At 43.8% G+C, this 25,322-nt stretch overlaps 1 protein-coding gene across 1 annotated transcript in view; it reads right to left on the reverse strand.

Annotated features, from left to right (window-relative positions):
* The window catches only part of LOC115187661 (histone-lysine N-methyltransferase SETD2-like), a 49,681-nt gene extending 25,189 nt beyond the window's left edge, over positions 1 to 24,492 (reverse strand). Inside the window, exons 1-11 of the mRNA XM_029746631.1 lie at positions 24,355 to 24,492; positions 22,575 to 22,696; positions 19,804 to 19,825; positions 15,170 to 19,578; positions 14,859 to 14,990; positions 10,063 to 10,191; positions 9,394 to 9,517; positions 9,024 to 9,101; positions 7,718 to 7,815; positions 4,863 to 5,013; positions 2,687 to 2,821 (exon numbers count right to left, since the gene is read on the reverse strand). Coding sequence (XP_029602491.1) covers positions 2,687 to 2,821; positions 4,863 to 5,013; positions 7,718 to 7,815; positions 9,024 to 9,101; positions 9,394 to 9,517; positions 10,063 to 10,191; positions 14,859 to 14,990; positions 15,170 to 19,578; positions 19,804 to 19,825; positions 22,575 to 22,603 — 5,307 coding nt within the window. The 5' untranslated portion in view covers positions 22,604 to 22,696; positions 24,355 to 24,492. The remainder of the gene's footprint in view (positions 1 to 2,686; positions 2,822 to 4,862; positions 5,014 to 7,717; positions 7,816 to 9,023; positions 9,102 to 9,393; positions 9,518 to 10,062; positions 10,192 to 14,858; positions 14,991 to 15,169; positions 19,579 to 19,803; positions 19,826 to 22,574; positions 22,697 to 24,354) is intronic.
* Between the last annotated feature and the right edge of the window lie 830 nt (positions 24,493 to 25,322).

The raw sequence follows: 25,322 nt of genomic DNA on the forward strand, positions 1-25,322 counted from the left end.
CACTAGCTTTAAGCACCAGCTGTCAGAGCAGCTCACAGATCACTGCACCTGTACATAGCCCATCTATAATTTAGCCCAAACAAATACCTCTTCCCCTACTGTATTTATTTATTTTGCTCCTTTGCACCCCAGTATTTCTACTTTGCACACTCATCTACTGTCAAATCGACAAATCTAATCAGTGTTTTACTTGCTATATTGTATTTACTTCGCCACCATGGCCTATTTATTGCCTTTACTTCCCTTATCTCACCTCATTTGCTCACATTGTATATAGACTTATTTTTCTACTGTATGTTTGTTTTACTCCATGTGTAACTCTGTGTTGTTATATGTGTCGAACTGCTTTGCTTTATCTTGGCCAGGTCGCAGTTGTAAATGAGAACTTGTTCTCAACTAGCCTACCTGGTTAAATAAAGGACTTGTTCTCAACTAGCCTACCTGGTTAAATAAAGGACTTGTTCTCAACTAGCCTACCTGGTTAAATAAAGGACTTGTTCTCAACTAGCCTACCTGGTTAAATAAAGGACTTGTTCTCAACTAGCCTACCTGGTTAAATAAAGGACTTGTTCTCAACTAGCCTACCTGGTTAAATAAAGGACTTGTTCTCAACTAGCCTACCTGGTTAAATAAAGGACTTGTTCTCAACTAGCCTACCTGGTTAAATAAAGGACTTGTTCTCAACTAGCCTACCTGGTTAAATAAAGGACTTGTTCTCAACTAGCCTACCTGGTTAAATAAAGGACTTGTTCTCAACTAGCCTACCTGGTTAAATAAAGAACTTGTTCTCAACTAGCCTACCTGGTTAAATAAAGAACTTGTTCTCAACTAGCCTACCTGGTTAAATAAAGAACTTGTTCTCAACTAGCCTACCTGGTTAAATAAAGGTGAAATAAAAAATAAAATGACCAGGGCCTATGAATATATATACACTGCTCAAAAAAATAAAGGGAACACTTAAACAACAATGTAACTCCAAGTCAATCACACTTATGTGAAATCAAACTGTCCACTTAGGAAGCAACACTGATTGACAATACATTTCACATGCTGTTGTGCAAATGGAATAGACAACAGGTGGAAATTATAGGCAATTAGCAAGACACCCCCAATAAAGGAGTGGTTCTGCAGGTGGTGACCACAGATCACTTCTCAGTTCCTATGCTTCCTGGCTGATGTTTTGGTCACTTTTGAATGCTGGCGGTGCTTTCACTCTAGTGGTAGCACGAGACGGAGTCTACAACCCACACAAGTGGCTCAGGTAGTGCAGCTCATCCAGGATGGCACATCAATGCGAGCTGTGGCAAGAAGGTTTGCTGTGTCTGTCAGCGTAGTGTCCAGAGCATGGAGGCGCTACCAGGAGACAGGCCAGTACATCAGGAGACGTGGAGGAGGCCGCCTTTGTGCAAGGAGGAGCACTGCCAGAGCCCTGCAAAATGACCTCCAGCAGGCCACAAATGTGCATGTGTCTGCTCAAACGGTCAGAAACAGACTCCATGAGGGTGGTATGAGGGCCCGACGTCCACAGGTGGGGGTTGTGCTTACAGCCCAACACCGTGCAGGACGTTTGGTATTTGCCAGAGAACACCAAGATTGTCAAATTCCCCACTGGCGCCCTGTGCTCTTCACAGATGAAAGCAGGTTCACACTGAGCACATGTGACAGACGTGACAGAGTCTGGAGACGCCGTGGAGAACGTTCTGCTGCCTGCAACATCCTCCAGCATGACCGGTTTGGAGGTGGGTCAGTCATGGTGTGGGGTGGCATTTCTTTGGGGGGGCCGCACAGCCCTCCATGTGCTCGCCAGAGGTAGCCTGACTGCCATTAGGTACCGAGATGAGATCCTCAGACCCCTTGTGAGACCATATGCTGGTGCGGTTGGCCCTGGGTTCCTCCTAATGCCAGACAATTGCTAGACCTCATGTGGCTGGAGTGTGTCAGCAGTTCCTGCAAGAGAAAGGCATTGATGCTATGGACTGGCCCACCCGTTCCCCAGACCTGAATCCAATTGAGCACATCTGGGACATCATGTCTCGCTCCATCCACCAACGCCACGTTGCACCACAGACTGTCCAGGAGTTGGCGGATGCTTTAGTCCAGGTCTGGGAGGAGATCCCTCAGGAGACCATCCGCCACCTCATCAGGAGCATGCCCAGGCGTTGTAAGGAGGTCATACAGGCACGTGGAGGCCACACACACTACTGAGCCTCATTTTGACTTGTTTTAAGGACATTACATCAAAGTTGGATCAGCCTGTAGTGTGGTTTTCCACTTTAATTTTGAGTGTGACTCCAAATCCAGACCTCCATGGGTTGATAAATTGGATTTCCATTGATTATTTTTGTGTGATTTTGTTGTCAGCACATTCAACTATGTAAAGAAAAAAGTATTCAATAAGATTATTTCATTCATTCAGATCTAGGATGTGTTATTTTAGTGTTCCCTTTATTTTTTTGAGCAGTGTATATAAATATAGTGCACTATAAATGACCAGGGCCTATGAATATATATAGAAATATAGTGCACTATAAATGACCAGGGCTTATGAATATATATATATATAAATATAGTGCACTATAAATGACCAGGGCCTATGAATATATAGAGAAATATAGTGCACTATAAATGAAATATGGTGCCATCCCAGACAGCCGGTGTTCATTGGTGGTGGCTCAGGTGTGCTTACTTGGATAAGTTTGAGGCAGATGAGTTTCTGCTCCATGGTCTCCACTCTGACCATCAGCCTGCAGAGAGACACCACCTCCTTCTCATCGTACAGACCCTCCCCGTTCTCCAGCAGAGCCTCTAGTTCCTCGTCCACCTGGAGACACAGCAGGCCAGCATTAACACACTGACCAGTAACAGGCCAGCATTAACACACTGACCAGTAACAGGCCAGCATTAACACACTGGCCAGTAACAGGCCAGCATTAACACACTGGCCAGTAACAGGCCAGCATTAACACACTGCCCAGTAACAGGCCAGCATTAACACACTGCCCAGTAACAGGCCAGCATTAACACACTGCCCAGTAACAGGCCAGCATTAACACACTGACCAGTAACAGGCCAGCATTAACACACTGACCAGTAACAGGCCAGCATTAACACACTGACCAGTAACAGGCCAGCATTAACACACTGACGAGTAACAGACCAGCATTAACACACTGACCAGTAACAGACCAGCATTAACACACTGACCAGTAACAGACCAGCATTAACACACTGACCAGTAACAGACCAGCATTAACACACTGACCAGTAACAGAGCAGCATTAACACTCAGCATCAGCAGTAACAAACAGTTTTTTAGCTACTACACTTGTAGCTTTTGCCAGCGTGAGCCACTTTATCAAGTGTTCTCTGGCCTGAATCGCGCCAAATTCTTGAAAATAGGACAGCGTAGCGAATTTTTACGATGAGCTGCTTGAGCCTCCTATGCCAAGGTTTCATTGAACATGAATGGGAGAGTCTTATGCTCTGCAGAAGTTACTGTAGCTCTATAAAGACCACAGATAATCTATTCAACGTACTGAACACAGACCCCAGAACTGTGACAAAACTACTTCTTCTCTGCAAAACTGATACAAGCAGCTTTCATGGTGATGTGGATTGGGGGGCTAAAATAGCCAGTCCTTTTGTGTTCAGTATCAGTGATATTTATGGAAGGAGAAGACACTTGAGCTCTCAGAACAATTAGCCTAAAGCTAGTACAAACCTGACCCATATCTGTCTCTCTAGACCATGTCAGCATCTCAAATGGCACCCTGTTCCCTATATAGTGCACTACTTTTGACCAGAGCTCTTTGGGACACAGGCCATCACTGCTGGGGGTTTCAGCAGATCATCCGATCAGAGTTATGACATAGCTACATGCCACTGTAGTTCATCTATTGGCCAGAACATTTGCATTTTAAATGCCTGAGTTTAAAGATGAACTCATTGGCACATCATCAGACTATGCTGAATTCATCTACCAGTTACAAATTGGACTATTATGGGTCAACAGCTAAAATGTTAAAATGTGTGGAATCCTAACTACCAGGGTAAAACATAAACCTACATCGCAGGGGGAAGAGAACAGATTGTAACTTCTACAGTTGTATTTCAAATGAGTTTAATTATATATTTCCACCCTATGAGGTTGGAATAATACTGTGAAATGATAATGCCATTTTAGTGTAATAGCTGTTTGAAAAGGCCGCCTGAAGTTTCAGCCCAGCTTGGTGGGTTAATGTTTTGTCCTCCCTGGTGACACCAGGCGGTGACACCAGGCGGTGACACCAGGCGGTGACACCAGGGCGGTGACACCAGGCGGTGACACCAGGCGGTGACACCAGGCGGTGACACCAGGCGGTGACACCAGGCGGTGACACCAGGCGGTGACACCAGGCGGTAAATGAGTTAACTGATGAATAAGAAAGAGTTCCAAAAGTCTCCTCTCCACTCAGTCCACTCCCAAACAAAACAGTCCTAGCTAAATTCTTGCTGGAGTAATTGCTCTTCGCTAAGAAGCTATTGTTTGTTTTTGACCATTTTAATTGAAAACAATCACAGTAAGGTATTTAATTGTTACCTCAGAAATGATTTGATATTGAGATAAGAACAGCTGCATTGGACTTTTAAATATTCACTCTGGTTGATAGTGACATGAACTCCATAACAGGTCACTTCCCCAACACATTTTCAAGTGACGGCTGTTCAGACAGCCAGTCCTAGGTTTGCAAAATGTTGATCACTTCTTTGTTGGAAGATTCCTCAGATGTCCTACTTATTCCAGGATTCTTCCAAAACAGCATTTATGGAAAACCTGGGACTCTTGGGGGAGTGCCATTACCAAACTTGACCTACACACTCACCGTAGTGAGTGCATTGCTCACGGAGGTGTCCTTCTTGCGAGGGCGCTCTTTCTTCATCTTCCCTGCCGCTGCTCTTACACTGACCCGGTTCTCCCCGCCCAGGAAGCCTCGGCAGCTGGGAGCCCCACAGAAGCACTTCTGGGCCTCTTTCCTGGTGTGCACAGAGGAGAAGGAGTAAAACACTACACCATAGCTATACGGTCGGTCAAGAGAGAAACAGGGGCTTAATAATGTATTGTTATGTTTTCAATGACTACAACAGCAGGGTGACGTATTAGAACAGACAGTCAAACATTGATGTGTTACAACAGACATTTAAAGTCCAAAGAGAGAAGCTGCGTCCTAAATGGCATCCTATGGGCCTTGGTCAAAAATAGCGCACTAAAAAAGGGAATAGGGTGCCATTTGGGAAAAAGGTAGAGAGACACTAACCCATACCTCTGGAACTGGTAATCGAAGGGAGAGAGACACTAACCCATACCTCTGGAACTGGTAATCGAAGGGAGAGAGACACTAACCCATACCTCTGTAACTGGTAATCGAAGGGAGAGAGACACTAACCCATACCTCTGGAACTGGTAATCGAAGGGAGAGAGACACTAACCCATACCTCTGGAACTGGTAATTGAAGGTAGAGAGACACTAACCCATACCTCTGGAACTGGTAATCGAAGGTAGAGAGAGACTAACCCATACCTCTGGAACTGGTAATCGAAGGGAGAGAGACACTAACCCATACCTCTGGAACTGGTAATCGAAGGGAGAGAGACACTAACCCATACCTCTGGAACTGGTAATCGAAGGGAGAGAGACACTAACCCATACCTCTGGAACTGGTAATCGAAGGGAGAGAGACACTAACCCATACCTCTGGAACTGGTAATCGAAGGGAGAGAGACACTAACCCATACCTCTGGAACTGGTAATCGAAGGGAGAGAGACACTAACCCATACCTCTGGAACTGGTAATCGAAGGGAGAGAGACACTAACCCATACCTCTGGAACTGGTAATCGAAGGGAGAGAGACACTAACCCATACCTCTGTAACTGGTAATCGAAGGGAGAGAGACACTAACCCATACCTCTGGAACTGGTAATCGAAGGGAGAGAGACACTAACCCATACCTCTGGAACTGGTAATCGAAGGGAGAGAGACACTAACCCATACCTCTGGAACTGGTAATCGAAGGTAGAGAGAGACTAACCCATACCTCTGGAACTGGTAATCGAAGGTAGAGAGAGACTAACCCATACCTCTGGAACTGGTAATCGAAGGTAGAGAGAGACTAACCCATACCTCTGGAACTGGTAATCGAAGGTAGAGAGAGACACTAACCCATACCTCTGGAACTGTAATGCGAAGGGAGAAGAGAGACACTAACCCATACCTCTGGAACTGGTAATCGAAGGGAGAGAGAGACACTAACCCATACCTCTGGAACTGGTAATCGAAGGTAGAGAGAGACTAACCCATACCTCTGGAACTGGTAATCGAAGGTAGAGAGACACTAACCCATACCTCTGGAACTGGTAATCGAAGGGAGAGAGATACTAACCCATACCTCTGGAACTGGTAATCGAAGGGAGAGAGACAACTAACCCATACCTCTGTAACTGGTAATCGAAGGGAGAGGACACTAACCCATACCTCTGGAACTGGTCAATCGAAGGGAGAGAGACACTAACCCATACCTCTGGAACTGGTAATCGAAGGGAGAGAGACACTAACCCATACCTCTGGAACTGGTAATCGAAGGGAGAGAGACCTAACCCATACCTCTGGAACTGGTAATCGAAGGTAGAGAGAGACACTAACCCATACCTCTGGAACTGGTAATCGAAGGGAGAGAGAGACTAACCCATACCTCTGGAACTGGTAATCGAAGGTAGAGAGAGACTAACCCATACCTCTGGAACTGGTAATCGAAGGTAGAGAGAGACACTAACCCATACCTCTGGAACTGGTAATCGAAGGGAGAGAGAGACACTAACCCATACCTCTGGAACTGGTAATCGAAGGGAGAGAGACACTAACCCATACCTCTGGAACTGGTAATCGAAGGGAGAGAGATACTAACCCATACCTCTGGAACTGGTAATCGAAGGGAGAGAGACACTAACCCATACCTCTGGAACTGGTAATCGAAGGGAGAGAGACACTAACCCATACCTCTGGAACTGGTAATCGAAGGGAGAGAGACACTAACCCATACCTCTGGAACTGGTAATCGAAGGGAGAGAGACACTAACCCATACCTCTGGAACTGGTAATCGAAGGGAGAGAGACACTAACCCATACCTCTGGAACTGGTAATCGAAGGGAGAGAGACACTAACCCATACCTCTGGAACTGGTAATCGAAGGGAGAGAGACACTAACCCATACCTCTGGAACTGGTAATCGAAGGGAGAGAGACACTAACCCATACCTCTGGAACTGGTAATCGAAGGTAGAGAGAGATACTAACCCATACCTCTGGAACTGGTAATCGAAGGGAGAGAGACACTAACCCATACCTCTGGAACTGGTAATCGAAGGGAGAGAGAGACTAACCCATACCTCTGGAACTGGTAATCGAAGGGAGAGAGATACTAACCCATACCTCTGGAACTGGTAATCGAAGGGAGAGAGACACTAACCCATACCTCTGGAACTGGTAATCGAAGGGAGAGAGAGACTAACCCATACCTCTGGAACTGGTAATCGAAGGGAGAGAGAGACTAACCCATACCTCTGGAACTGGTAATCGAAGGGAGAGAGATACTAACCCATACCTCTGGAACTGGTAATCGAAGGGAGAGAGACACTAACCCATACCTCTGGAACTGGTAATCGAAGGGGGAGAGACACTAACCCATATCTCTGGAACTGGTAATCGAAGGTAAGCTCTGTACCAGCTGTGACGGTCTTGGAGGTGAAAAACCCAACTCTCAGCTGGCCGTTCACAGTCCACTGAAATACAGAAACCAAGAAATAAACATTAGCGAGGTCAGGATAAAACAAACTTGGTTTTTGACTTTGCTGATAAATAGTTTGAGGGAAAGTGTACTTGTCATGACCGTGATGTGTTGTTGTCTCACCTAGCCATCTTAAGATGAATGCACTAATTGTAAATCGCTCTGGATAAGAACGTCTGATAAATGACTAAAATGTCAAATGAAATCACAGCCTGAGATACAGCTCACTGATAAAGTAGCCTCAGTGCTAGTCTGTTTGTGCTAGAATGCTAACTTCTTGTCACTCATTGTCATGTTTGGCTTGACAACGGCAGCAATGGAGCTGGCAAGAGCACGCACGCACACACACACACACACACACACACACACACACACACACACACACACACACACACACACACACACACACACACACACACACACACACACACACACACACACACACACACACACACACACACACACACACACACACACACACACACACACACACACACACACAACCAGACTAAAAGTAGAGCGAAGTACAGGCAAATATGGTTCTGAACCAAGACAAGTGAATGAAATGTATTTACATTTTAAAATGAACTGTCCAGTGAAATTCTCACTTTTAAATGCTCCTAATCTGTTAACTCGTACGCAAAGAAATGTTGTTGACTTGACCTATACTTGTATGTGGCCCAAGCATCAATTAGAGAGAAATAAACCCCACCTCAAACATATAAATCAAACAGACGGTTTCAAAAATGCTTGCTATTTCCTCATATAGAGGATAAGGTCATGTTTTTAGGCGAGACGGCTAACTGGCTGAGCTGGCCAGTCAGCCGTTACTTGTCTATAAAAATATTCATGACCGGTATAAGCCCACACCATTAAAAAAACAAAAAAAGCTGCTTTAACAGTTTTCTTCCAAAAAAATTTAATTAACTATTTCACTAATATTATAATGAATTATAGATCCCATTTCATAGAAATCTGGAAACACTGGACAGATACCAGGTAACCTAGTTGTTAGAGCGCTGGGCCAGTAACCGAAAGGTTGCTAGATCGAATTCCCGAGCTGACAAGGTAAAAATCTGTCGTTCTGCCCATGAACAAGGCAGTTAACCCACTGTTCCTCATTGTAAATAAGAATTTGTTCTTAACTGACTTGCCTAGTTAAATAAAAAAATAAATACCAAAAGGGGCCCCTGGGCTACATACCTTCTGGGTCTCACAGTTGGGCTCACAGCTGTGGTTCATGAAGCGAGAGCAGTTCCCCTTCAGTGTGGCATCTATGATCTGAGAAGACACAGAGGAAAGGAGTTTCAGGTAACCTTTCACATTACCTGTCAGTTGTAAACAATACAACACTCTGGGTGCATCCCAAAATGGCACCCTATATAGCCTAGATAAGCCACTACTTTTGACCAGAGCCAAATCAGGGTGTCATTTGGGATGCACACCTAAACTTGTTGGGGTCTGGTCTGGCAGTGCACTTTATAGGGAATAGGGAGCCATGTCGGACGCAGCCTATACTTGTTCCCGTTTCAGGAGTTCAGTGGACTACATGTCAACGTTCCAGTGGTCTCACCTCGTTATTCTTCAAAGCCATGAAATAGTAGTGGATGTTCTTCATGCTAGCGTATTTTTTCACCCGTGTCTTGAACTCCTTGTGGTCCAACACCTCTCCGCAGTACTCCAGCACAAAAGTGTTTCTGAAATGTTATCAAAATGGTGGAAAAATATTAGCATGACTCCTTTGTGTACAGCTTTTAGGGCAATGGCCAGGGTTCCATCTCATTTTGTCTTTACGCAATTCCTCGCATCCTATCGCCACACATCCTTCTCAACCGTATTGGAGAAGGTCCAAGGGGTTTCTCTCAGACCTTCCTCTCCAATGTGTGTTGAGGAGGCGAGGAGATAGGATGCGAGGAATCAAGGATACGATCTATTGAGAACGAGCCCTGGGTGCTAGTTATAAATTTTTTTTTTACCATGAATCAAGGAGTACAGGGCTCCTGAGTGGCGCAGCGGTCTAAGGCACTGTATCTCAGTGCAAGAGGCGTAACTACAGTCCCTGGGTTGAATCCAGGCTGTATCACATTGGGAGTCCAATAGGGCAGCGCACAATTGGCCCAGCGTCGTCCAGGTTTGGCCGGGGTAGACCGTCATTGTAAATAAGAATTTGTTCTTAACCGACTTGCCTAGTTAAATAAAAGATTACATTTAAAAATAAAAAAATCCGATCTAAGAGCCTTACGGTATCAGGTCCCTGGCCGCCCTCAGTCCCCAGCCCTTATCTTCAGTCAGGATGACCTCAAAATCTGCATGCTGCTTCATCTGGAAGCGCCGGTTGGAGCAGTAGCCTTCATTCAGGCAGCGTGATGAGCTGCAAAGACAGGGACATTACATTTGTTTTTATTTTGGCCATTTAGCAGACGCTTTTCTACAGAGCGACTTACAGTCAGTGCATTCGACTAGATTAAATAAGGCAACCACATATCAGTCATTGCAAATCTCCCTGTTTGAAGATGAACTGGTAAAGGACCAATGATGTAAAACTAGTGCATTCGGAAAGTATTCAGACCCCTTGACTTTTTCTACATTGTTACATTACAGCCATATTATAAAATGGATTAAATGTTCCCCCCCCCCATCCATCTACACACAATACCCCATAATGACAAAACAAAAAACAGGTTAAAATATTTATTAAAAATAAAACATCACATAAGTAAATCAGACCCTTTAAGTAGTACTTTGTTGAAGCACCTTTGGCAGCGATTACAGCCTTGAGTCTTCTTGGGTATGACGCTACAAGCTTGGCATACCTGTATTTGGGGAGTTTCTCCCATTCTTCTCTGCAGATCCTCTCAAGCTCTCAAGTTGGACAGGGAGCGTTGCTGTACAGCTATTTTCAGGTCTCTCCAGAGATGTTCGATCGGGTTCAAGTCCGGGCTCTGGCTGGGCCACTCAAGGACATTCAGAGACTTGTCCCGAAGGCACTCCTGCGTTGTCTTGGCTGTGTGCTTAGGGTCGTTGTCTTTTTGGAAGGTGTACCGTCACCCCAGTCGGAGGTCCCGAGTAGGTTTTCATCAAGGATCTCTGTACTTTGCTCCGTTCATCTTTCCCTTGATCCTGACTTGTCTCCCAGTCCCTGCCGCTGAAAACATCCCCAAAGCATGATGCTGCCACCTCCAGACGTGACGCTTGGCAAAGAGTTCAATCTTGGTTTCATCATACCAGAGAATCTTGTTTCTCATGGTCAGAGTCCTTTAGGTGCCTTTTGGCAAACTCCAAGCGGGCTGTCGTGTGCCTTTTACTGAGGAGTGGATTCCGTCTGGCCAGTCTGCCATAAAGGGCTGATTGGTGGAGTGCTGCAGAGATGGCTGTCCTTCTGGAAGGTTCTCCCATCTCCACAGATGAACTCTGGAGCTCTGTCAGAGTGACCATCGGGTTCTTGGTCACCTCACCCAATTGCTCAGTTTGACCAGGCGGTCAGCTCTAGGAAGAGTCTTGGTGGTTCTAAACTTCTTCCATTTAAGAATGATGGAGGCCAATTTGTTCTTGGGGACCTTCAATGCTGCAGACATTTTTGTTGTACACTTCCCCAGATCTGTGCTTCGACAATGCTGTCTCGGAGCTCTACGGGGAATTCCTTCGACCTCATGGCTTGGTTTTTTCTCTGACATGCACTGTCAACTGTGGGACCTTATATGTGCCCCTGAACAAGGCAGTTAACCCACTGTTCCTAGGCCGTCATTGAAAATAAGAATTTGTTCTTAACTGACTTGCCTAGTTAAATAAAAAATAAATAAAAATAGACAGGTATGTTCCTTTCCAAATCATGACCAAATCAATTGAATTTACCACAGGTGGACTTGTTTTCCATGAAAACATACATGAATTGAGTTGCAAAATGAATAGGAAATAGTCAAGACGTTAACAAGGTTATAAATAATTATTTTTTATTTAAATAATTGTGTCCATCAAACTTTGCTTCATCAAAGAATCCTCCATTTGCAGGCCTTCCAGACCTTTGGCATTCTAGTAATCTGAAGTGATTTCCCCCCATGCTTCCTGAAGCACCTCCCACAAGTTGGATTGACTTGACAGGCACTTCTTATGTACCATATGGTCAAGCTGCTCCCACAACAACTCAATAGGGTTGAGATCCGGTGACTGCAGGCCACTCCATTATAGACAGAATACCAGCTGACTGCTTCTTCCCTAAATAGTTCTTGCATAGTTTGGAGCTGTGCTTTGGGTCATTGTCCTGTTGTAGGAGGAAATTGGCTCCAATTAAGCACCGTCCACAGGGTATGGCATGGCGTTGCAAAATTGAGCGATAGCCTTACTTCTTCAAGATCCCTTTTACCCTGTACAAATCTCCCACTTTACCACCACCAAAGCACCCCCAAGACCATCACATTGCCTCCACCATGCTGACAGATGGTATCAAGCACTCCTCTAGCAACTTTTCATTTTTTTCTAGGTCTCACAAATGTTCTTCATTGTGATCCAAACACCTCAAACTTAGATTTGTCTGTCCATAACACTTTTTTCCAATATTCCTCTGTCCAGTGTCTGTTCTTTGCCCATCTTAATCTTTTCTTTTTATTGGCCAGTCTGAGATATGGCTTTTTCTTGCAACTCTGCCTAGAAGGCCAGCATCCCGGAGTCGCCTCTTCACTGTTGAGACTGGTGTTTTGCGGGTACTATTTAATGAAGCTGCCAGTTGAGAACTTGTGAGGTGTCTGTTTGTCAAACTACACACCCTTCTGTACTTATCCTCTTGCTCAGTTGTGGACTCCCACTCCTCTTTCTATTCTGGTTAGAGCCAGTTTGCGCTGTTCTGTGAAGGGAGTTGTACAGTTGTTTCTTGGCAATTTCTTGCATGGAATAGCCTTCATTTCTCAGAACAAGAATAGCCATTTTGTGCATGTAATCGAACTCACAAATGCTGATGATCCAGATACTTAACTAGTTTTAAAAAGGCGGCCAGTTGTATTGCTTCTTTAAATCAGCACAAGTTTTCAGCTGTGCTAACATACTTGCAAAAGGGTTTTCTAATTATCAATTAGCCTTTTAAAATTATAAACTTGGATTAGCTAACACAACGTGCCATTGGAACACAGGAGTGATGGTAGCTGATAATGGGCCTCTGTACGCCTATGTAGATATTCAAAAAAAATATTTTATCTGCCATTTCCAACTACAATAGTCATTTACAACATTAACCATGTCTACACTGTATTTCTGATCAATTTGATGTTATTTTAATGGACAGAAAATGAACGGTAGTTCATGTTCTGAATGGTAGTGTATGTTTTTTTATTTTTAATACATTTGCACACCAACAATTTTTTTTAAATAAAGTTTTCTTTGTCATTATGGGGTATTGGGTGTAGATTGATGAGGAAATTGTTTTATTTAATCCATTTTAGAATAAGGCTGTAACGTAACAAAATGTAGAAAAAGGGAAGGGGTCTGAATACTTTCCGAATGCGCTGTATTCCACATTTTGTGGTGTTACAGCCTGAATTCAAAATGGATTCAAATTGATTTTTTTTTCTCTCACCAATCTACACACAATACCCTATAACGACAAAGTGAAAACATGTTTTTAGAAATTCTTGCAAATTTGTGAAAATGAAATACAGAAATATAAAATGTATTCTCCCCCTGAGTCAAGACATGTTAGAATCACCTTTCGCAGCAATTCCAGTTGTGAGTCTTTCTGGGTAAGTCTAGGTGCTTTTCTCACCTGGACAGTAAAACATTATTCTTTTAAAAATTCCTCAAGCTCTGTCAAGTTGGTTGTTGATCATTGCTAGACAGCCATTTTCATGTCTTGTCATAGATTTTCAAGCCGATTTAAGTCAAAACTAACTCTGCCACTCAGGAACATTCAATGTCGTCATGGTAAGCAACTCCAGTGTATATTTGGCATAGTGTTTTAGGCTATTGTCCTGCTGAAATCTGAATTTGTCTCCCAGTGTCTGTTCGAAAGCAGGTTTTCCTCTAGGATTTTTATCCTAAAAGCTTCCTAGTCCTTGCCAATGACAAGCATACTCATAACATGATGCAGCCACCACCATGCTTGAAAATATGATTAGTGGTACTCAGGGATATGTTGGATTTGCCCCAAACATAATGCTTTATTCAGCACCAAAATTATTTCTTTGCCACATTTTTTACAGGTTTACTTTAGTGCCTTATTGCAAACAGGATGCATGTTTTGTGTTATTTTTATTCTGTGCAGGCTTCCTTCTTTTCACTCTGCCATTTAGGTTAGTATTGTGGAGTAACTACAATGTTGTTGATCCATCCTCAGTTATCTCCCATTACGGCCATTAAACTCTGTAACTGTTTTAAAGTCACCATTGGCCTCATGGTGAAACCCCTGCCCGGTTTCCTTCCTCTCTGGCAACTGTTAGAAAGGATGCCTGCATCTTCATAGTGACTGGGTGTATTGATACACCATACAACGTGTAATTAATACCTTCACCATGCTCAAAGGGATATTCAATGTCTGTTTTTTAAAAATGTATTTGTAACCATCTACCAATAGGTGCTCTTCTTTGCAAGGCATTGGAAAACCTCCCTGGTCTTTGTGGTTGAATAGGTGTTTGAAATTCACTGCTCGACTGAGGGATCTTACAGATAATTCTGTGTGTGGGGTAGAGAGGAGGTAGTAATTCAAAAATCATGTTAAACACTATTATTGCGCACAGAATGAGTCCATGCAATTTATTATGTGACATGTTAAGCATCTTTTTATTCCTGAATTTATTTAGGCTTGCCATAACAAAGGGGTTGAATACGTGTCGAGTCAAAACATTTCAGCTTTTCATTTATTATTCATTTGTACACATAATTCCACTTTGACATTCTGGGGTATTGTGTGTAGGCCAGTGAAACAAAATCTAAATACATTTTAAACACAACAAAATGTGGAAAAAGTCAAGGGGTGTGAATACTTTCTGAAGAAACTGTATTTGATCTGCTTTACAGTTTGGTATTACCAGGGTGATGCAAAGGAGAAGAACTCACCACTCGATCATCAGCAGACGGTTAAGGCAGTCCTCCCCACAAGCCATCATTCCACGAGACCGCTCCTCCCTCGAGAGCATAGAGCACTCACACTGCATTCGCTTGATGTCTCGATGAGACTTGTTCTTCTTCCTGTACAGATCAACAGAAATTCCTCAGTGGTCGTTTCTCTACAGTCAGATACTTATGCTTAAGTCATATGATGATAATCGCTTTTAAATTCTGTACAACTAATTTATAAAATAAAACATTGTTTCGTTGACTTTGCATGCCGACTATTGCAAAAAAACAAAAGTCGAACAAAATCTCACCGTTCAGTCAGATACAGGTTTTCCTCAATCAGGTCAAAGTATGGTGGCATCTTCTTAGACCTTGCCATCTCCCTCCAGTTGCTGGCGTCCCGGAAGTCCCTCAGACTGAGCAAAGGGCGTTGCACTTCAGCCTGACCTGGAATCTCCCTGGATTCTTTGGAGACCTTGGGGAGCTCCCTTTCTGCCAGTCGCTCCCTTTTGCTAGCCAGCACAGGTTCTGTCTCGCTGTCCGAATCTGACTCCATTTCTGGACGCCTTTTCTTGGGAGGACCCCTGCCTCTGTGGGGCCTTGAGTTGTCCTTGTCTCTGGGGGGTTCAACTATGGAAATATTCTCTGGAGTGGCGTTGACAGAGCCTCTGCAGTTGCTGCTTATTTCATGGGCTTGTACGAAGGCTAGCGAGCCTGGAAGCTTGGGACCATTGCATTCCACAGCTAGTCTACTAAGGCCTGCTGGTTTCCCCTCGCTGTCCTCATCACAGTCATTAGTCAGGGAGTCAGGATGGACTTGACCAACAGGCTCCTGATAATGTGTTGCAGGCACATGGAGGTAGACTGGTCTGCAGGTGGGTTGAGTCGTAGTTGGTAGTTGGGTCCAGTAGGCCCCATTGTTTGTCCTGTACACCTGCCCCAAAGAAGAGTTCCCTGGCTGTTGTGTGTTAGGATGCTGTTGGGATGCCCCATAGCTGCTGTCAGGCTGCTGGTACGTACTGCTGGGCTGCTCCGACTGTGTGAAGTCCCAGCCCAGACTGCTGTTGAAGTCATCAGAGCTAGCAAAGTCTCCATGTTGGTAACGGGAAAGCATCCCGCCACCCTTGCCACTTCCATAATGCTGTGGATGCCCTGTGTCAGACTGCCTGAAGGAGTTCTCAAGGCTGTGGGCAGCAATCTGGCTCACCGTTGCGGCACCAATCTTTGGTCTCTCACGGGCACTGCTATAAGGATCCTTAGAAGGCTGGGCATCGGTGGCGTTGGAGCCCTCGAGCTGGCTGGTGCTATCAACCATGTTGCTCTGTGATTGATATACCATGATGTCATGTGCAGAGAGACTTCCATCAACACAAGGATTACTTGTGTTGATGGAACACATGGCAGGAAAACCTCTATGTCTCTGCTGAGGGCTTACTCTGCTTGGGATCTCATTCCTGTCCAGGTCACCCTCTTGGCCACTGGCCCTGTTAGCGTATTGTTGACGTCCTGGGCTAGTGCTTGGAGTGCAGGGAGACGCAGGCTTGTCTGTTGTGTCCGAGTGAGTCAGGGTGGAATTCTTTGGTACAACCACCACAGAGTGCATCCGTTTCACGGCAACACCGCAGTCTGAGTCCGACTCTGAATCGTCAGTGTCACTGTCCTCGCTTTGGCCTACACCGTCCTGGCTCGACACTAGTGTCTTCAGCAGTTTGCTCTCGTGAGGGCCATCTTTAGGTTTCTCTTCATTATCATCATCATCATTCCTACCCTGCTCCCTTCTAGCTCTGTCTACATGTGAGGTATTATTTAAAAGTGAGGGATCTCCATCCATTTGGCTGACGTGGGGTTTGATGTCTAAACGGTCACTGCTGGTTTCACAGGTGCCTCGTTGTGCAGTTAGGTTTGCGGAATCTGATTGGTCGTTCCCAAAAGTTATTGGTGCTGAGCTGTGTTCTTGTGTGATAATAATTTCTTGCTTAATCGTCTCGGAATGCAACTCAGCTTCCCATTTCAGTTGACCCTTCAGAGACGGATCTTCCTGGCTGACGTCTTTAGAAAACTCAATTCTCTTGACGGAGATGACCTTTTTCACAGCAGGTTTACTTTCTTGGGAAGGCAATTTCTGAGGATTATCACTGTCTGAGGTGTCTTGTCCAACAATATCCCAACGCGATTTTTTTGTTTTACCTCTGTTTTTCCTTAAACTAGAGTTCTGTTGTTCAGTCTGGTTGGGAAACTGAGGTTCAGGACTGGAGGGTTCAGATTTGAGAGGGACGTTTTTGCAAGACTGCATGTTGATATTCACATTTCTACTAGAACACAATACAGTATTTTCTGGTTTAGTGTTCTGCTTAGGGTGGTCTCTGACAGATACTGTAGATGGTAATGACTTTGACCCAACTGAACCTTGAAAAACAGTCTTATCCTGGCTGGGTATTACTCTGTCATTACTGCAGGAAAAGCTCGAGTTGGTTACATCAACCCACTTCTCAGTGGATTCTATTTGGGGGTCTACACGCTGTGCATCTTTCGTTTGTTCAGAGCAAAGGCTTTTATTAACATTGTCAATGTCCCCTAAGGCAAATTTTTCACAGAATTGGTCTCCACTAGAGTTGTTCGGTAAAGTTGCTGCCGAGTCATTCTGAACCTCAATGCAATGATGGATCTTCTCATTAACTAGATCCAACGCTGGTTCTTGCAATCTGTCAGTTGGATCACAATTTAAAGGTAACGACAGAGTTGTTTTTTGTAAGCCTTTATCTTGGGATGTGATGTCATTCATGTTGCCAACATCCTCCCTCTGGCAAGTATCTGCTACATGGGGATCTGCTCCTGCTTTGACATTTTTGCTCTGAGGGTGAGCATCAGAAGGGGTTTCATGTGTTTGTATCTTATTGGGACTGTGAAATGTGTCCTTTGATTGTCTATTAGTTTTCACTGATGACATGGAGGCAGACATTTGCTTAGAGTCTGATTTACTGGTGGAAGATGTCCATGCCCCTTCAGAGCCAGAAGAGCGGTCAGAGCCCTGTGACTGAGACTTCCCTTTGTGAGCTACCTCAGATTCACTACAGCTGCTTTTCTGGAGCCTTTTGTCCGATGTTTGAGAGAGGGCATGTGGACTGGAATGAGTGGATCGAACACTGATGTCCGGCTTGTAGTGGGTGTTGGATTTCCTGTGATTAGGTTCTACATCAGTAGAGCACTTTTGGAGGGAACTGGAGTCAACAGTTCTCTTTGAGGCCCTCTCAGACTTAGAAGATTGTGTTATTTTATCTATCTCTGAATCGCGTTCAGATTTCGAGTGAGATGAGTATGACTTTGAATCTCTCTGCAAGCTAGAATGGGTGGATGACCTGCTGGAATCACTTGTTCTAGTCCGAGTTCTTCTGTGGTCATCTTCAGAGTCAGAACTGTCGCCGCGGACTCTGCTGCTATCGGTCCGAGAGCGAGAGCTGCCTCTCCTCTCTCTGTACGGAGAACTTCTGTGACCTCCTGACCTCCGCTCAGAGTCGTAATATGACCGATCAGACCGTGATCCTGACCCTCTCTCGCTTCTAGATCTCTCAGATCTGGAGCGTGTCTCAGATCTGGAACTTGTCCGGGGACCTCTTGATCTGGACCTTGACCGACTCTTAGTCCTTCTGCGGCCTTTGTCAGAGCGGGATGACCGCGAGGGTGTGTGCTTTGATTCACGGTCAGAGGTTGACCTTAATTCTCGGTCAGAGGTTGACCTCAATTCTCGGTCAGACTTGGAATCTCGGTCAGATTTTGAGTAACTAGAGGTTCTTTCGTCCTTCTCAGAACGTGAATGGTTAGAACTTTTTTCTGTTTCCTCTAATTTGGAGCGAGAAGAGGACATATTTTTTGTATCCTTACTTCTACTTTCCAACTTTGCTGTGGCCTTGGGTTCACCTGACTTGTAGCTAGAAGACGTCTGCACTGAATCAGCATCCGATTCTGAGCCAGGGAGTGTGCTGTCCGACCGGGAACGGATTTGTATGTTTTCTGAGGCGTCTTGCTGCTCTGTTATACTGGAAGTGTTTACATCCACTTTCCCTTTGTGGGAGGAATCAGTCGGTTCCTTGAGACTAAGGTCCAGCTTCACATCAGATATACGAGTGAGAGCATTCTCAGAGGGGCAGTCATTGTCCATGTTCTGAAGATTGTTCTGAGACTGGAGCGTTCGTGTTGGGGTGACAGTTTCAATTTTACCTGAAGATTCCATTAAAACCTGTTGCTCGGAAGGGGGTGGATCCTGTAAGACAACACTGGTTATGGGACTCTCTTCAATAACAGATGCACTGAGAATCTGTTTCTTGAAGTGCATCTTTCCCAAGTCCACTTTAGGTTTGGGGACTGAGGATACTGCCGTCTGAGGTGCAAGGATCTCTGCTACTGGTGTGGGCACCAACAAGGGTGGCTGCATTTGCTCATTTTTGCTTTCCGTATGCTGTCCTGCTCTGTCCTGAGGGAGTGAGGTTGTAGGTGACAGGACAGAGGGGAGCTCAGCAAGAGATTTTTCCTGACTGGGAGGGGCCAGGAATAAGTTCTGCAGCGGTTTCTTTGTCAGAGAGAAGCTGAAAGACACTTTCTGGCGACCCTGATCGTCCAGGTTCACCTTCCTCTTGGTTCCTTTAGGCAGGAGATGGCTGGACAACATCACTCGAGGCGAGAGGCCTTTGAGTATAGCTGCCTTGGTGAGGCCCTCAACCTTGACCTGTACAGGGAACAAAATAAGTAGATGTTACCATGGCTATAATTTGAGGAGAAACTATTACAGTTAACCAAACCATATGACCGATCATTCAGTTTCCCAAAGGTGATTTCTATGTTATTGAAATGGTCAAACTCAAAAAGATCCACCACAACTACACCAGCTATTTGTCCAATACAAAACAGATGAACAAAGACGTATTCATCACACTTTTAATAATAGACTTACCGAGGTATCTCCTCCCTCTTCCCTGAGGTAACATTAGGAGTGCATGGGGGGGAAAAACAAAAAAAACAAATCAATGTAAACTATTCATAGACTTATGTTGCAACATCTGAAAATCCCTTCAACGCTTTAGCAATCACACAAAATGTATTATGAAATGTAATGTAAATCGATGTCCAATAAGGCAACGGTAAAACATACAAATAAAAACTATTTCATGCAAAGATGTAGAACACACGGCCGCTTGAGGGATAGCCTGGCGGTTGGTGAAAAATGTCCTGTTTAACGCAGGGGGTCTCATCATAGAAACTACATGTCATCGTAGTGTAGAAAAAGGTCTAATTCACATTTATGAGAAAGCAATCAACTCTTTTGTTCTACTAGGAGGACTCAATATTGTCCTGGTTTCCTTTACGGTACAATAAGCTGCTAGGCAACACACTGGGTAACGTATTCCTTTAGGATTTGATGTTCTCTTTTTCTCTGTGACCTTCAAAAGTCAGACCATTCTAAAATGACCGTTACCAACATGGGAGGAGCCTTTTCATGTCCACTTTAGTGTCAGTTCCTGTTATTTTAACAAAGGATAAAACAGGATTGTGGTTTCATTCATTTGAATCCTCCTGAAATAGGCCTATCTGCAATACATCATTATAAACATATTGAATTAGCTGTATTTACAAATAGAAAAAAATATTTTTAAAGTCAGGTTTGAATAGTATTAAAAACAACATCGAGGTAGACAATGTGTAAGGGTGACAGAATAATCTTACTTGAGAAATAAGCTATCTGACAAAAATAGTGCTGAGCCATGAATCAAAATGTCACTTTTTTTTGTTATTAAACAACTAATTGACTGACGTTGGTTCAATTACTTGAATACAATGTAGTTTTTGTGAGCCCAATGAGCCATTTCTCGAGAGAAATCAAAATCATTCACGAGAGAAATCAAGTCAAGAACTATGTGGGACGCTGGGTTGAAGGGAGTTGTAGTTTTCATTTAGGAAATATTCAACCTAGTTAAGCGCAGAAACGTGGTAATTAACTACAATGATCATAATCTATTGTGGCTGTTCTTTCTGGCTCAGACAGAGACGGATACACTTATGCCTGCTACATTAGGTAAAATATACAGACTGCATGAGAGAGGAATGTACACAACAACAAGGGATAGAGACAGTTTGCCTTATCTACTTTGAAGAACTAGTAGAAGGATTGTCAGAGAGCTTTGCAGCATACGTAGGCAGGCTAGCTAAATAAGATGACTAAAGACAGTACAGTATGGGGAGTACAGACTCTCTGTACTACAGAGATAACGTTAGATGGCCTGGCCGGCTGCTACTACCTGAGCTGAGCTGATGACTAACGAATGAAAATAATAAAATAAAAACTAAGTCATATACACAACTGAAATATTGTATTATTTCATAGCAATTTCATGTTTTTCTTCTGACGTCTACTCAATGTGGACCTGACAGAGACAATGGAAAATGTTCAATGCTTTGGCAATTGAATATTCACTATTTCCATTCCAATGGAATTTCGATTGAAAAGCTCCTTATTTCATAATGCATTTAATGTAAAAAAAAAAAAAAAAAAAAACATCATTATTTTTTAATAATCGAAACGACCTCAAAAAAGCACTAGTCGCTCAGGACAAAGACAAAAGCAATCTTAACGCATCAAGTGAACCCTGTCATCGTCTCTCAAGGACAAAAGATAAAGAGTCATGGAATCTTTGCACTCAGGTTGTGCACCTTTTGTCTGTTAATATTCTGTGAGGTTGACTGCTGCCATGGTGACCAAGACTTCTGAGTCCACACCAGGTTGGTTGAGCAAACAAACTGGGCAGACAGAGGCTGAAGCTTGAGTACACACTAACATCTATAGGACAGGGGCACCTGACATACTAGCCCATATCTGATGTAACCTCCCATTGTATGCAGAGAGATTAACCCCGGGAAGACGGGTCCCCGAAAAGTCGGATCTGCAGCCACTTTAAAAAAATGTTTTATCTAGCTAGCCCTTTTACAAGCTAGGTTGATAGAACACATTCTCCTGATGAGTATCGTCGTTTTTACTAGGGTCCAATTACCACTGCTTTGACCTTGCTCACATTGAGTAATGAAATTCAGCAACTTTTCTGAAATAAGAAAGTTATGATGGGCACAAAGCACTGACAGAATGGGGTCAAAGTATACAGTAAACTACATCAACCTACAGGAGGCAGTTGCTTTTCAAACAGACGCCTTCCCTAAAGCAGCACTGATAGTCTTCAGAACTGGAGCACTGGGATGAGATCAACATTCCAGAATTCAACACACCAGGAATGATGTCATGGCTATTCATTGGATACACCAATGGACCAAATGACCAATAGGAGGGGAGGTGGGTGTCTTTTTAGATCCAAATTAAGTTGTTAAGGGGTGTAGTCTACTTTGCATGCATACATACATTCCATTGCCCACCATTGACGGCTACAATCTCCAAGTCCAGTGTTTCCCAACACCAGTCCTTGATTACCCCCAACAGCACACATGTTTGTTGTAGCCCCTGACAAACGCACCTAATTCAACTCATTGAGGGCTTGATGGTTAGTTGAATCGGGTGTGTTTGTCCAGAGCTACAACAAACATGTGTACAGTTGGTAGTACTCAAGGACTGAAGTTGAGAAACACTGTCCTAGGCCCTAGTGTCACTTCAGTTAGCTAGCAAAGGGCATCGATTACAGACAGTCTATAGTGCCACTCTGACACCATCAAAAGGAAAAGTACCTGATCTCTGAGTTCACCAGAGCATCCATTACACAGTGGTTCTGGCGTTTGTAGCCCAGTAGAAGCTGCTGGCCAAGAAGAAACCAGTTCAGAGCAGTGAGCTCTCCAACGTGATGTCACACCTAACAAAATATTAAAACAAATACATTGGGTTACACACCAACAATAAACATACAATACTCAGTCTCAAAAGAATTAAACTGATCCCCCAACTCAAATTAGGTAGACAATTGGGGGTTGAGCTGCTACCATCTCTGTTATCTTTAAAACCATAGGTTCAAATCAAAGAACATCTGGCTGCATTTGTTTACCTTATGACCACCACATGTTCAACACTGGAAGTTGCTTGTAACAAAGCTTTGACTAGAAAATGTGCAAACTGTTTTCTGTGCAAATGAACACCAGTTTAAACGTTGACCACAAACTACAGCCAGTAGCTATAGCCTATGAATAAACTGTGTATATGTCAACTCTGCAGATGATTGTTTTCTGCCTGAAGGGCCCAGCGGCATGCCACAACACTTACAACACGAGTAAAATAGAAGAATGGTGCCTATGCCAAATGTAGATGTATAAATTATGCCTAAATCCACCAAATGTTTACATGGTGGTTCTAGCTACAATTCTTACTAAATGCCATTAAATAAGAGTATGTATCACATAGACCCGTTTCCTCTGACCGTTGGTCAGAAACGACATGTCTGTTTAACGGCATTATCTATCATTTCAATTTGGCAGAAAGAGGAAGCCATTGCTCGCATTGACATTCATAGTAGTCAGTGGATTGAAAGCAAGTGATTAGCTCATGATAGAGGAGCCGAGTAGCTGTCTTTCGATATAACACCGTAGAGAAAAGAACACAATTCAAAAACATTATTCAGAAATGTTTTGACGCTTCCACTAAATCACATTTAGCAAGGTTATCTAGGCTGGCTAGCTACACCAACAGCGAGAAGACAAGGCGACATGACAATCTTTTCATCACACAGCTTGCAAATGTGGGGTGACCGATTAGTTTAATATGTAACGTTACACAGATGAGCTCAACAACAGAGCCAACGGCCTCTTCTGTGAACTGGTTAACGTTAAATACATACACAAAAATGCATACACTTGAATGGCATGGAGTTTCTATAATTCTACTCCATAAGACCGGGTCTAACATTCTACAACGAGGAGTCGAGGCCTGCAAGTGAGGCCTGTTGTGGTGGGGGGTGACCGAATTGGCTAACGTTAGCTAACTAAATATCCAAGTTAGCACAACTTAGTTAATAACCGAGTAATGTTTGTGTTGTAAACGTAACTGTCTGTTCCCAAAAGTAATTTGCACAACATCTAACTAGCTAGCTTGCAACCAATGCATTGTCCATTACTAAATACATCCAGCAACGTTAGTTAGCTAGCTGGCAACATTGGTGGCTAACTATACTTGGTTGTGTGAAAGATCTGGTCGTGTTAACTAAATTGAAGGCTAGCTGCCGGTGTACATAGGTGGGTTGAGATCATGTCGCATTAACTAAATACAACATGCCACTTTACCATAGTTAGCCATCTACCATGAAACATAGCTATGTGGCCACAAAGGTACTCCAACACTAGTTGTGTAGGAAACTAGACTGGAAAGCTAACTAGCGTAGCGTGCATGGAAACGGTTAAGCTAACGTTAGCTGCTAGCTAGCTAGCTTGTAACTAATAACACCTTGGAAGTTGTGTGTATTACGACAAGCCCAATCAATCATCAACAAAAAAAATACAGAAAATAAGCCAGCCAAATACTCACTCTTTCGGGTGCTCTGGGTCATAAAGGTCCCCCATCTTCTAACGTTAACCTTACGCCGATAACAAACAGCTCCGGCTCTCGTCTTGGCTGAAAAACATCAAGCACTGCCGACGTCAAATCCACACGGGGTGTTCGGGTTCGAAATTGTACCTAGCTAACTGTAAGTACCTAGCCTATTAATCAGAAAAGCGGTGCAAAGTTGTGATTACTACTCAATTTGGTGAGGTATTCTAAAAAATAAATAGCTAGCTAGTTAAACATGTCATTTCTAGCTAGGTTGCACAATTTTGTTGGCTAACGTTATATTTTCTTTTGACAATGGCTACCTAGCTAAATTGCTAGAAATGCCGTGCTACAACGGCGACTCCTCCCCTCTCGACATTCCATCATGACGATCAAATATAGTTTTTTAAATGTATTTTTAGCTTTCCCACTGTTTCCCACCAACTATCTAGCTTGGTAATAACGTGCAGACTGGCAACGTCCAAGTGTCTGGAAGTTCTGCTTGTGGAACGACGCTAACGTTTATCACCTGGCGCTCGGATTGTTTGTAACAAACACCCCACTGTTTGTAGGTAGCCTACGTTCATGTTTAGCTAGCTATGTGTGATACAAGTCTAATGTGATAGATATTCAGTTAGTTACTTGACATAGCTAGTTACCATACAAGCTCAATGTTTATGTAGAGAAAAAAAGGATGTTCCTCGTGATTTGTTTATCGGAGCACAGTTGTGCTAGCTTGATCACAGCAAGACCATACTGATTGATGTCTGCAGTTGTGATTCAGGTTGGCCAGTGTGGAAACCAGCTGGGCTTGGAATGGAGGCTCATTACCAAGTGGTGCAGGCCAGAGCAAGCAGAATGACAGGTGATCAATTTAGAATAAAAGTATCATTGCATGTAGTTTTCAGTACCATAGTGACTGTGCACACTTGAACAGGGTACTTGAACAATCCCTAAATAGCTTG

The sequence above is a fragment of the Salmo trutta genome, unplaced genomic scaffold (genome assembly GCF_901001165.1).
Source record: "Salmo trutta unplaced genomic scaffold, fSalTru1.1, whole genome shotgun sequence".
In the NCBI taxonomy this organism is placed as follows: Eukaryota; Metazoa; Chordata; class Actinopteri; order Salmoniformes; family Salmonidae; genus Salmo; species Salmo trutta.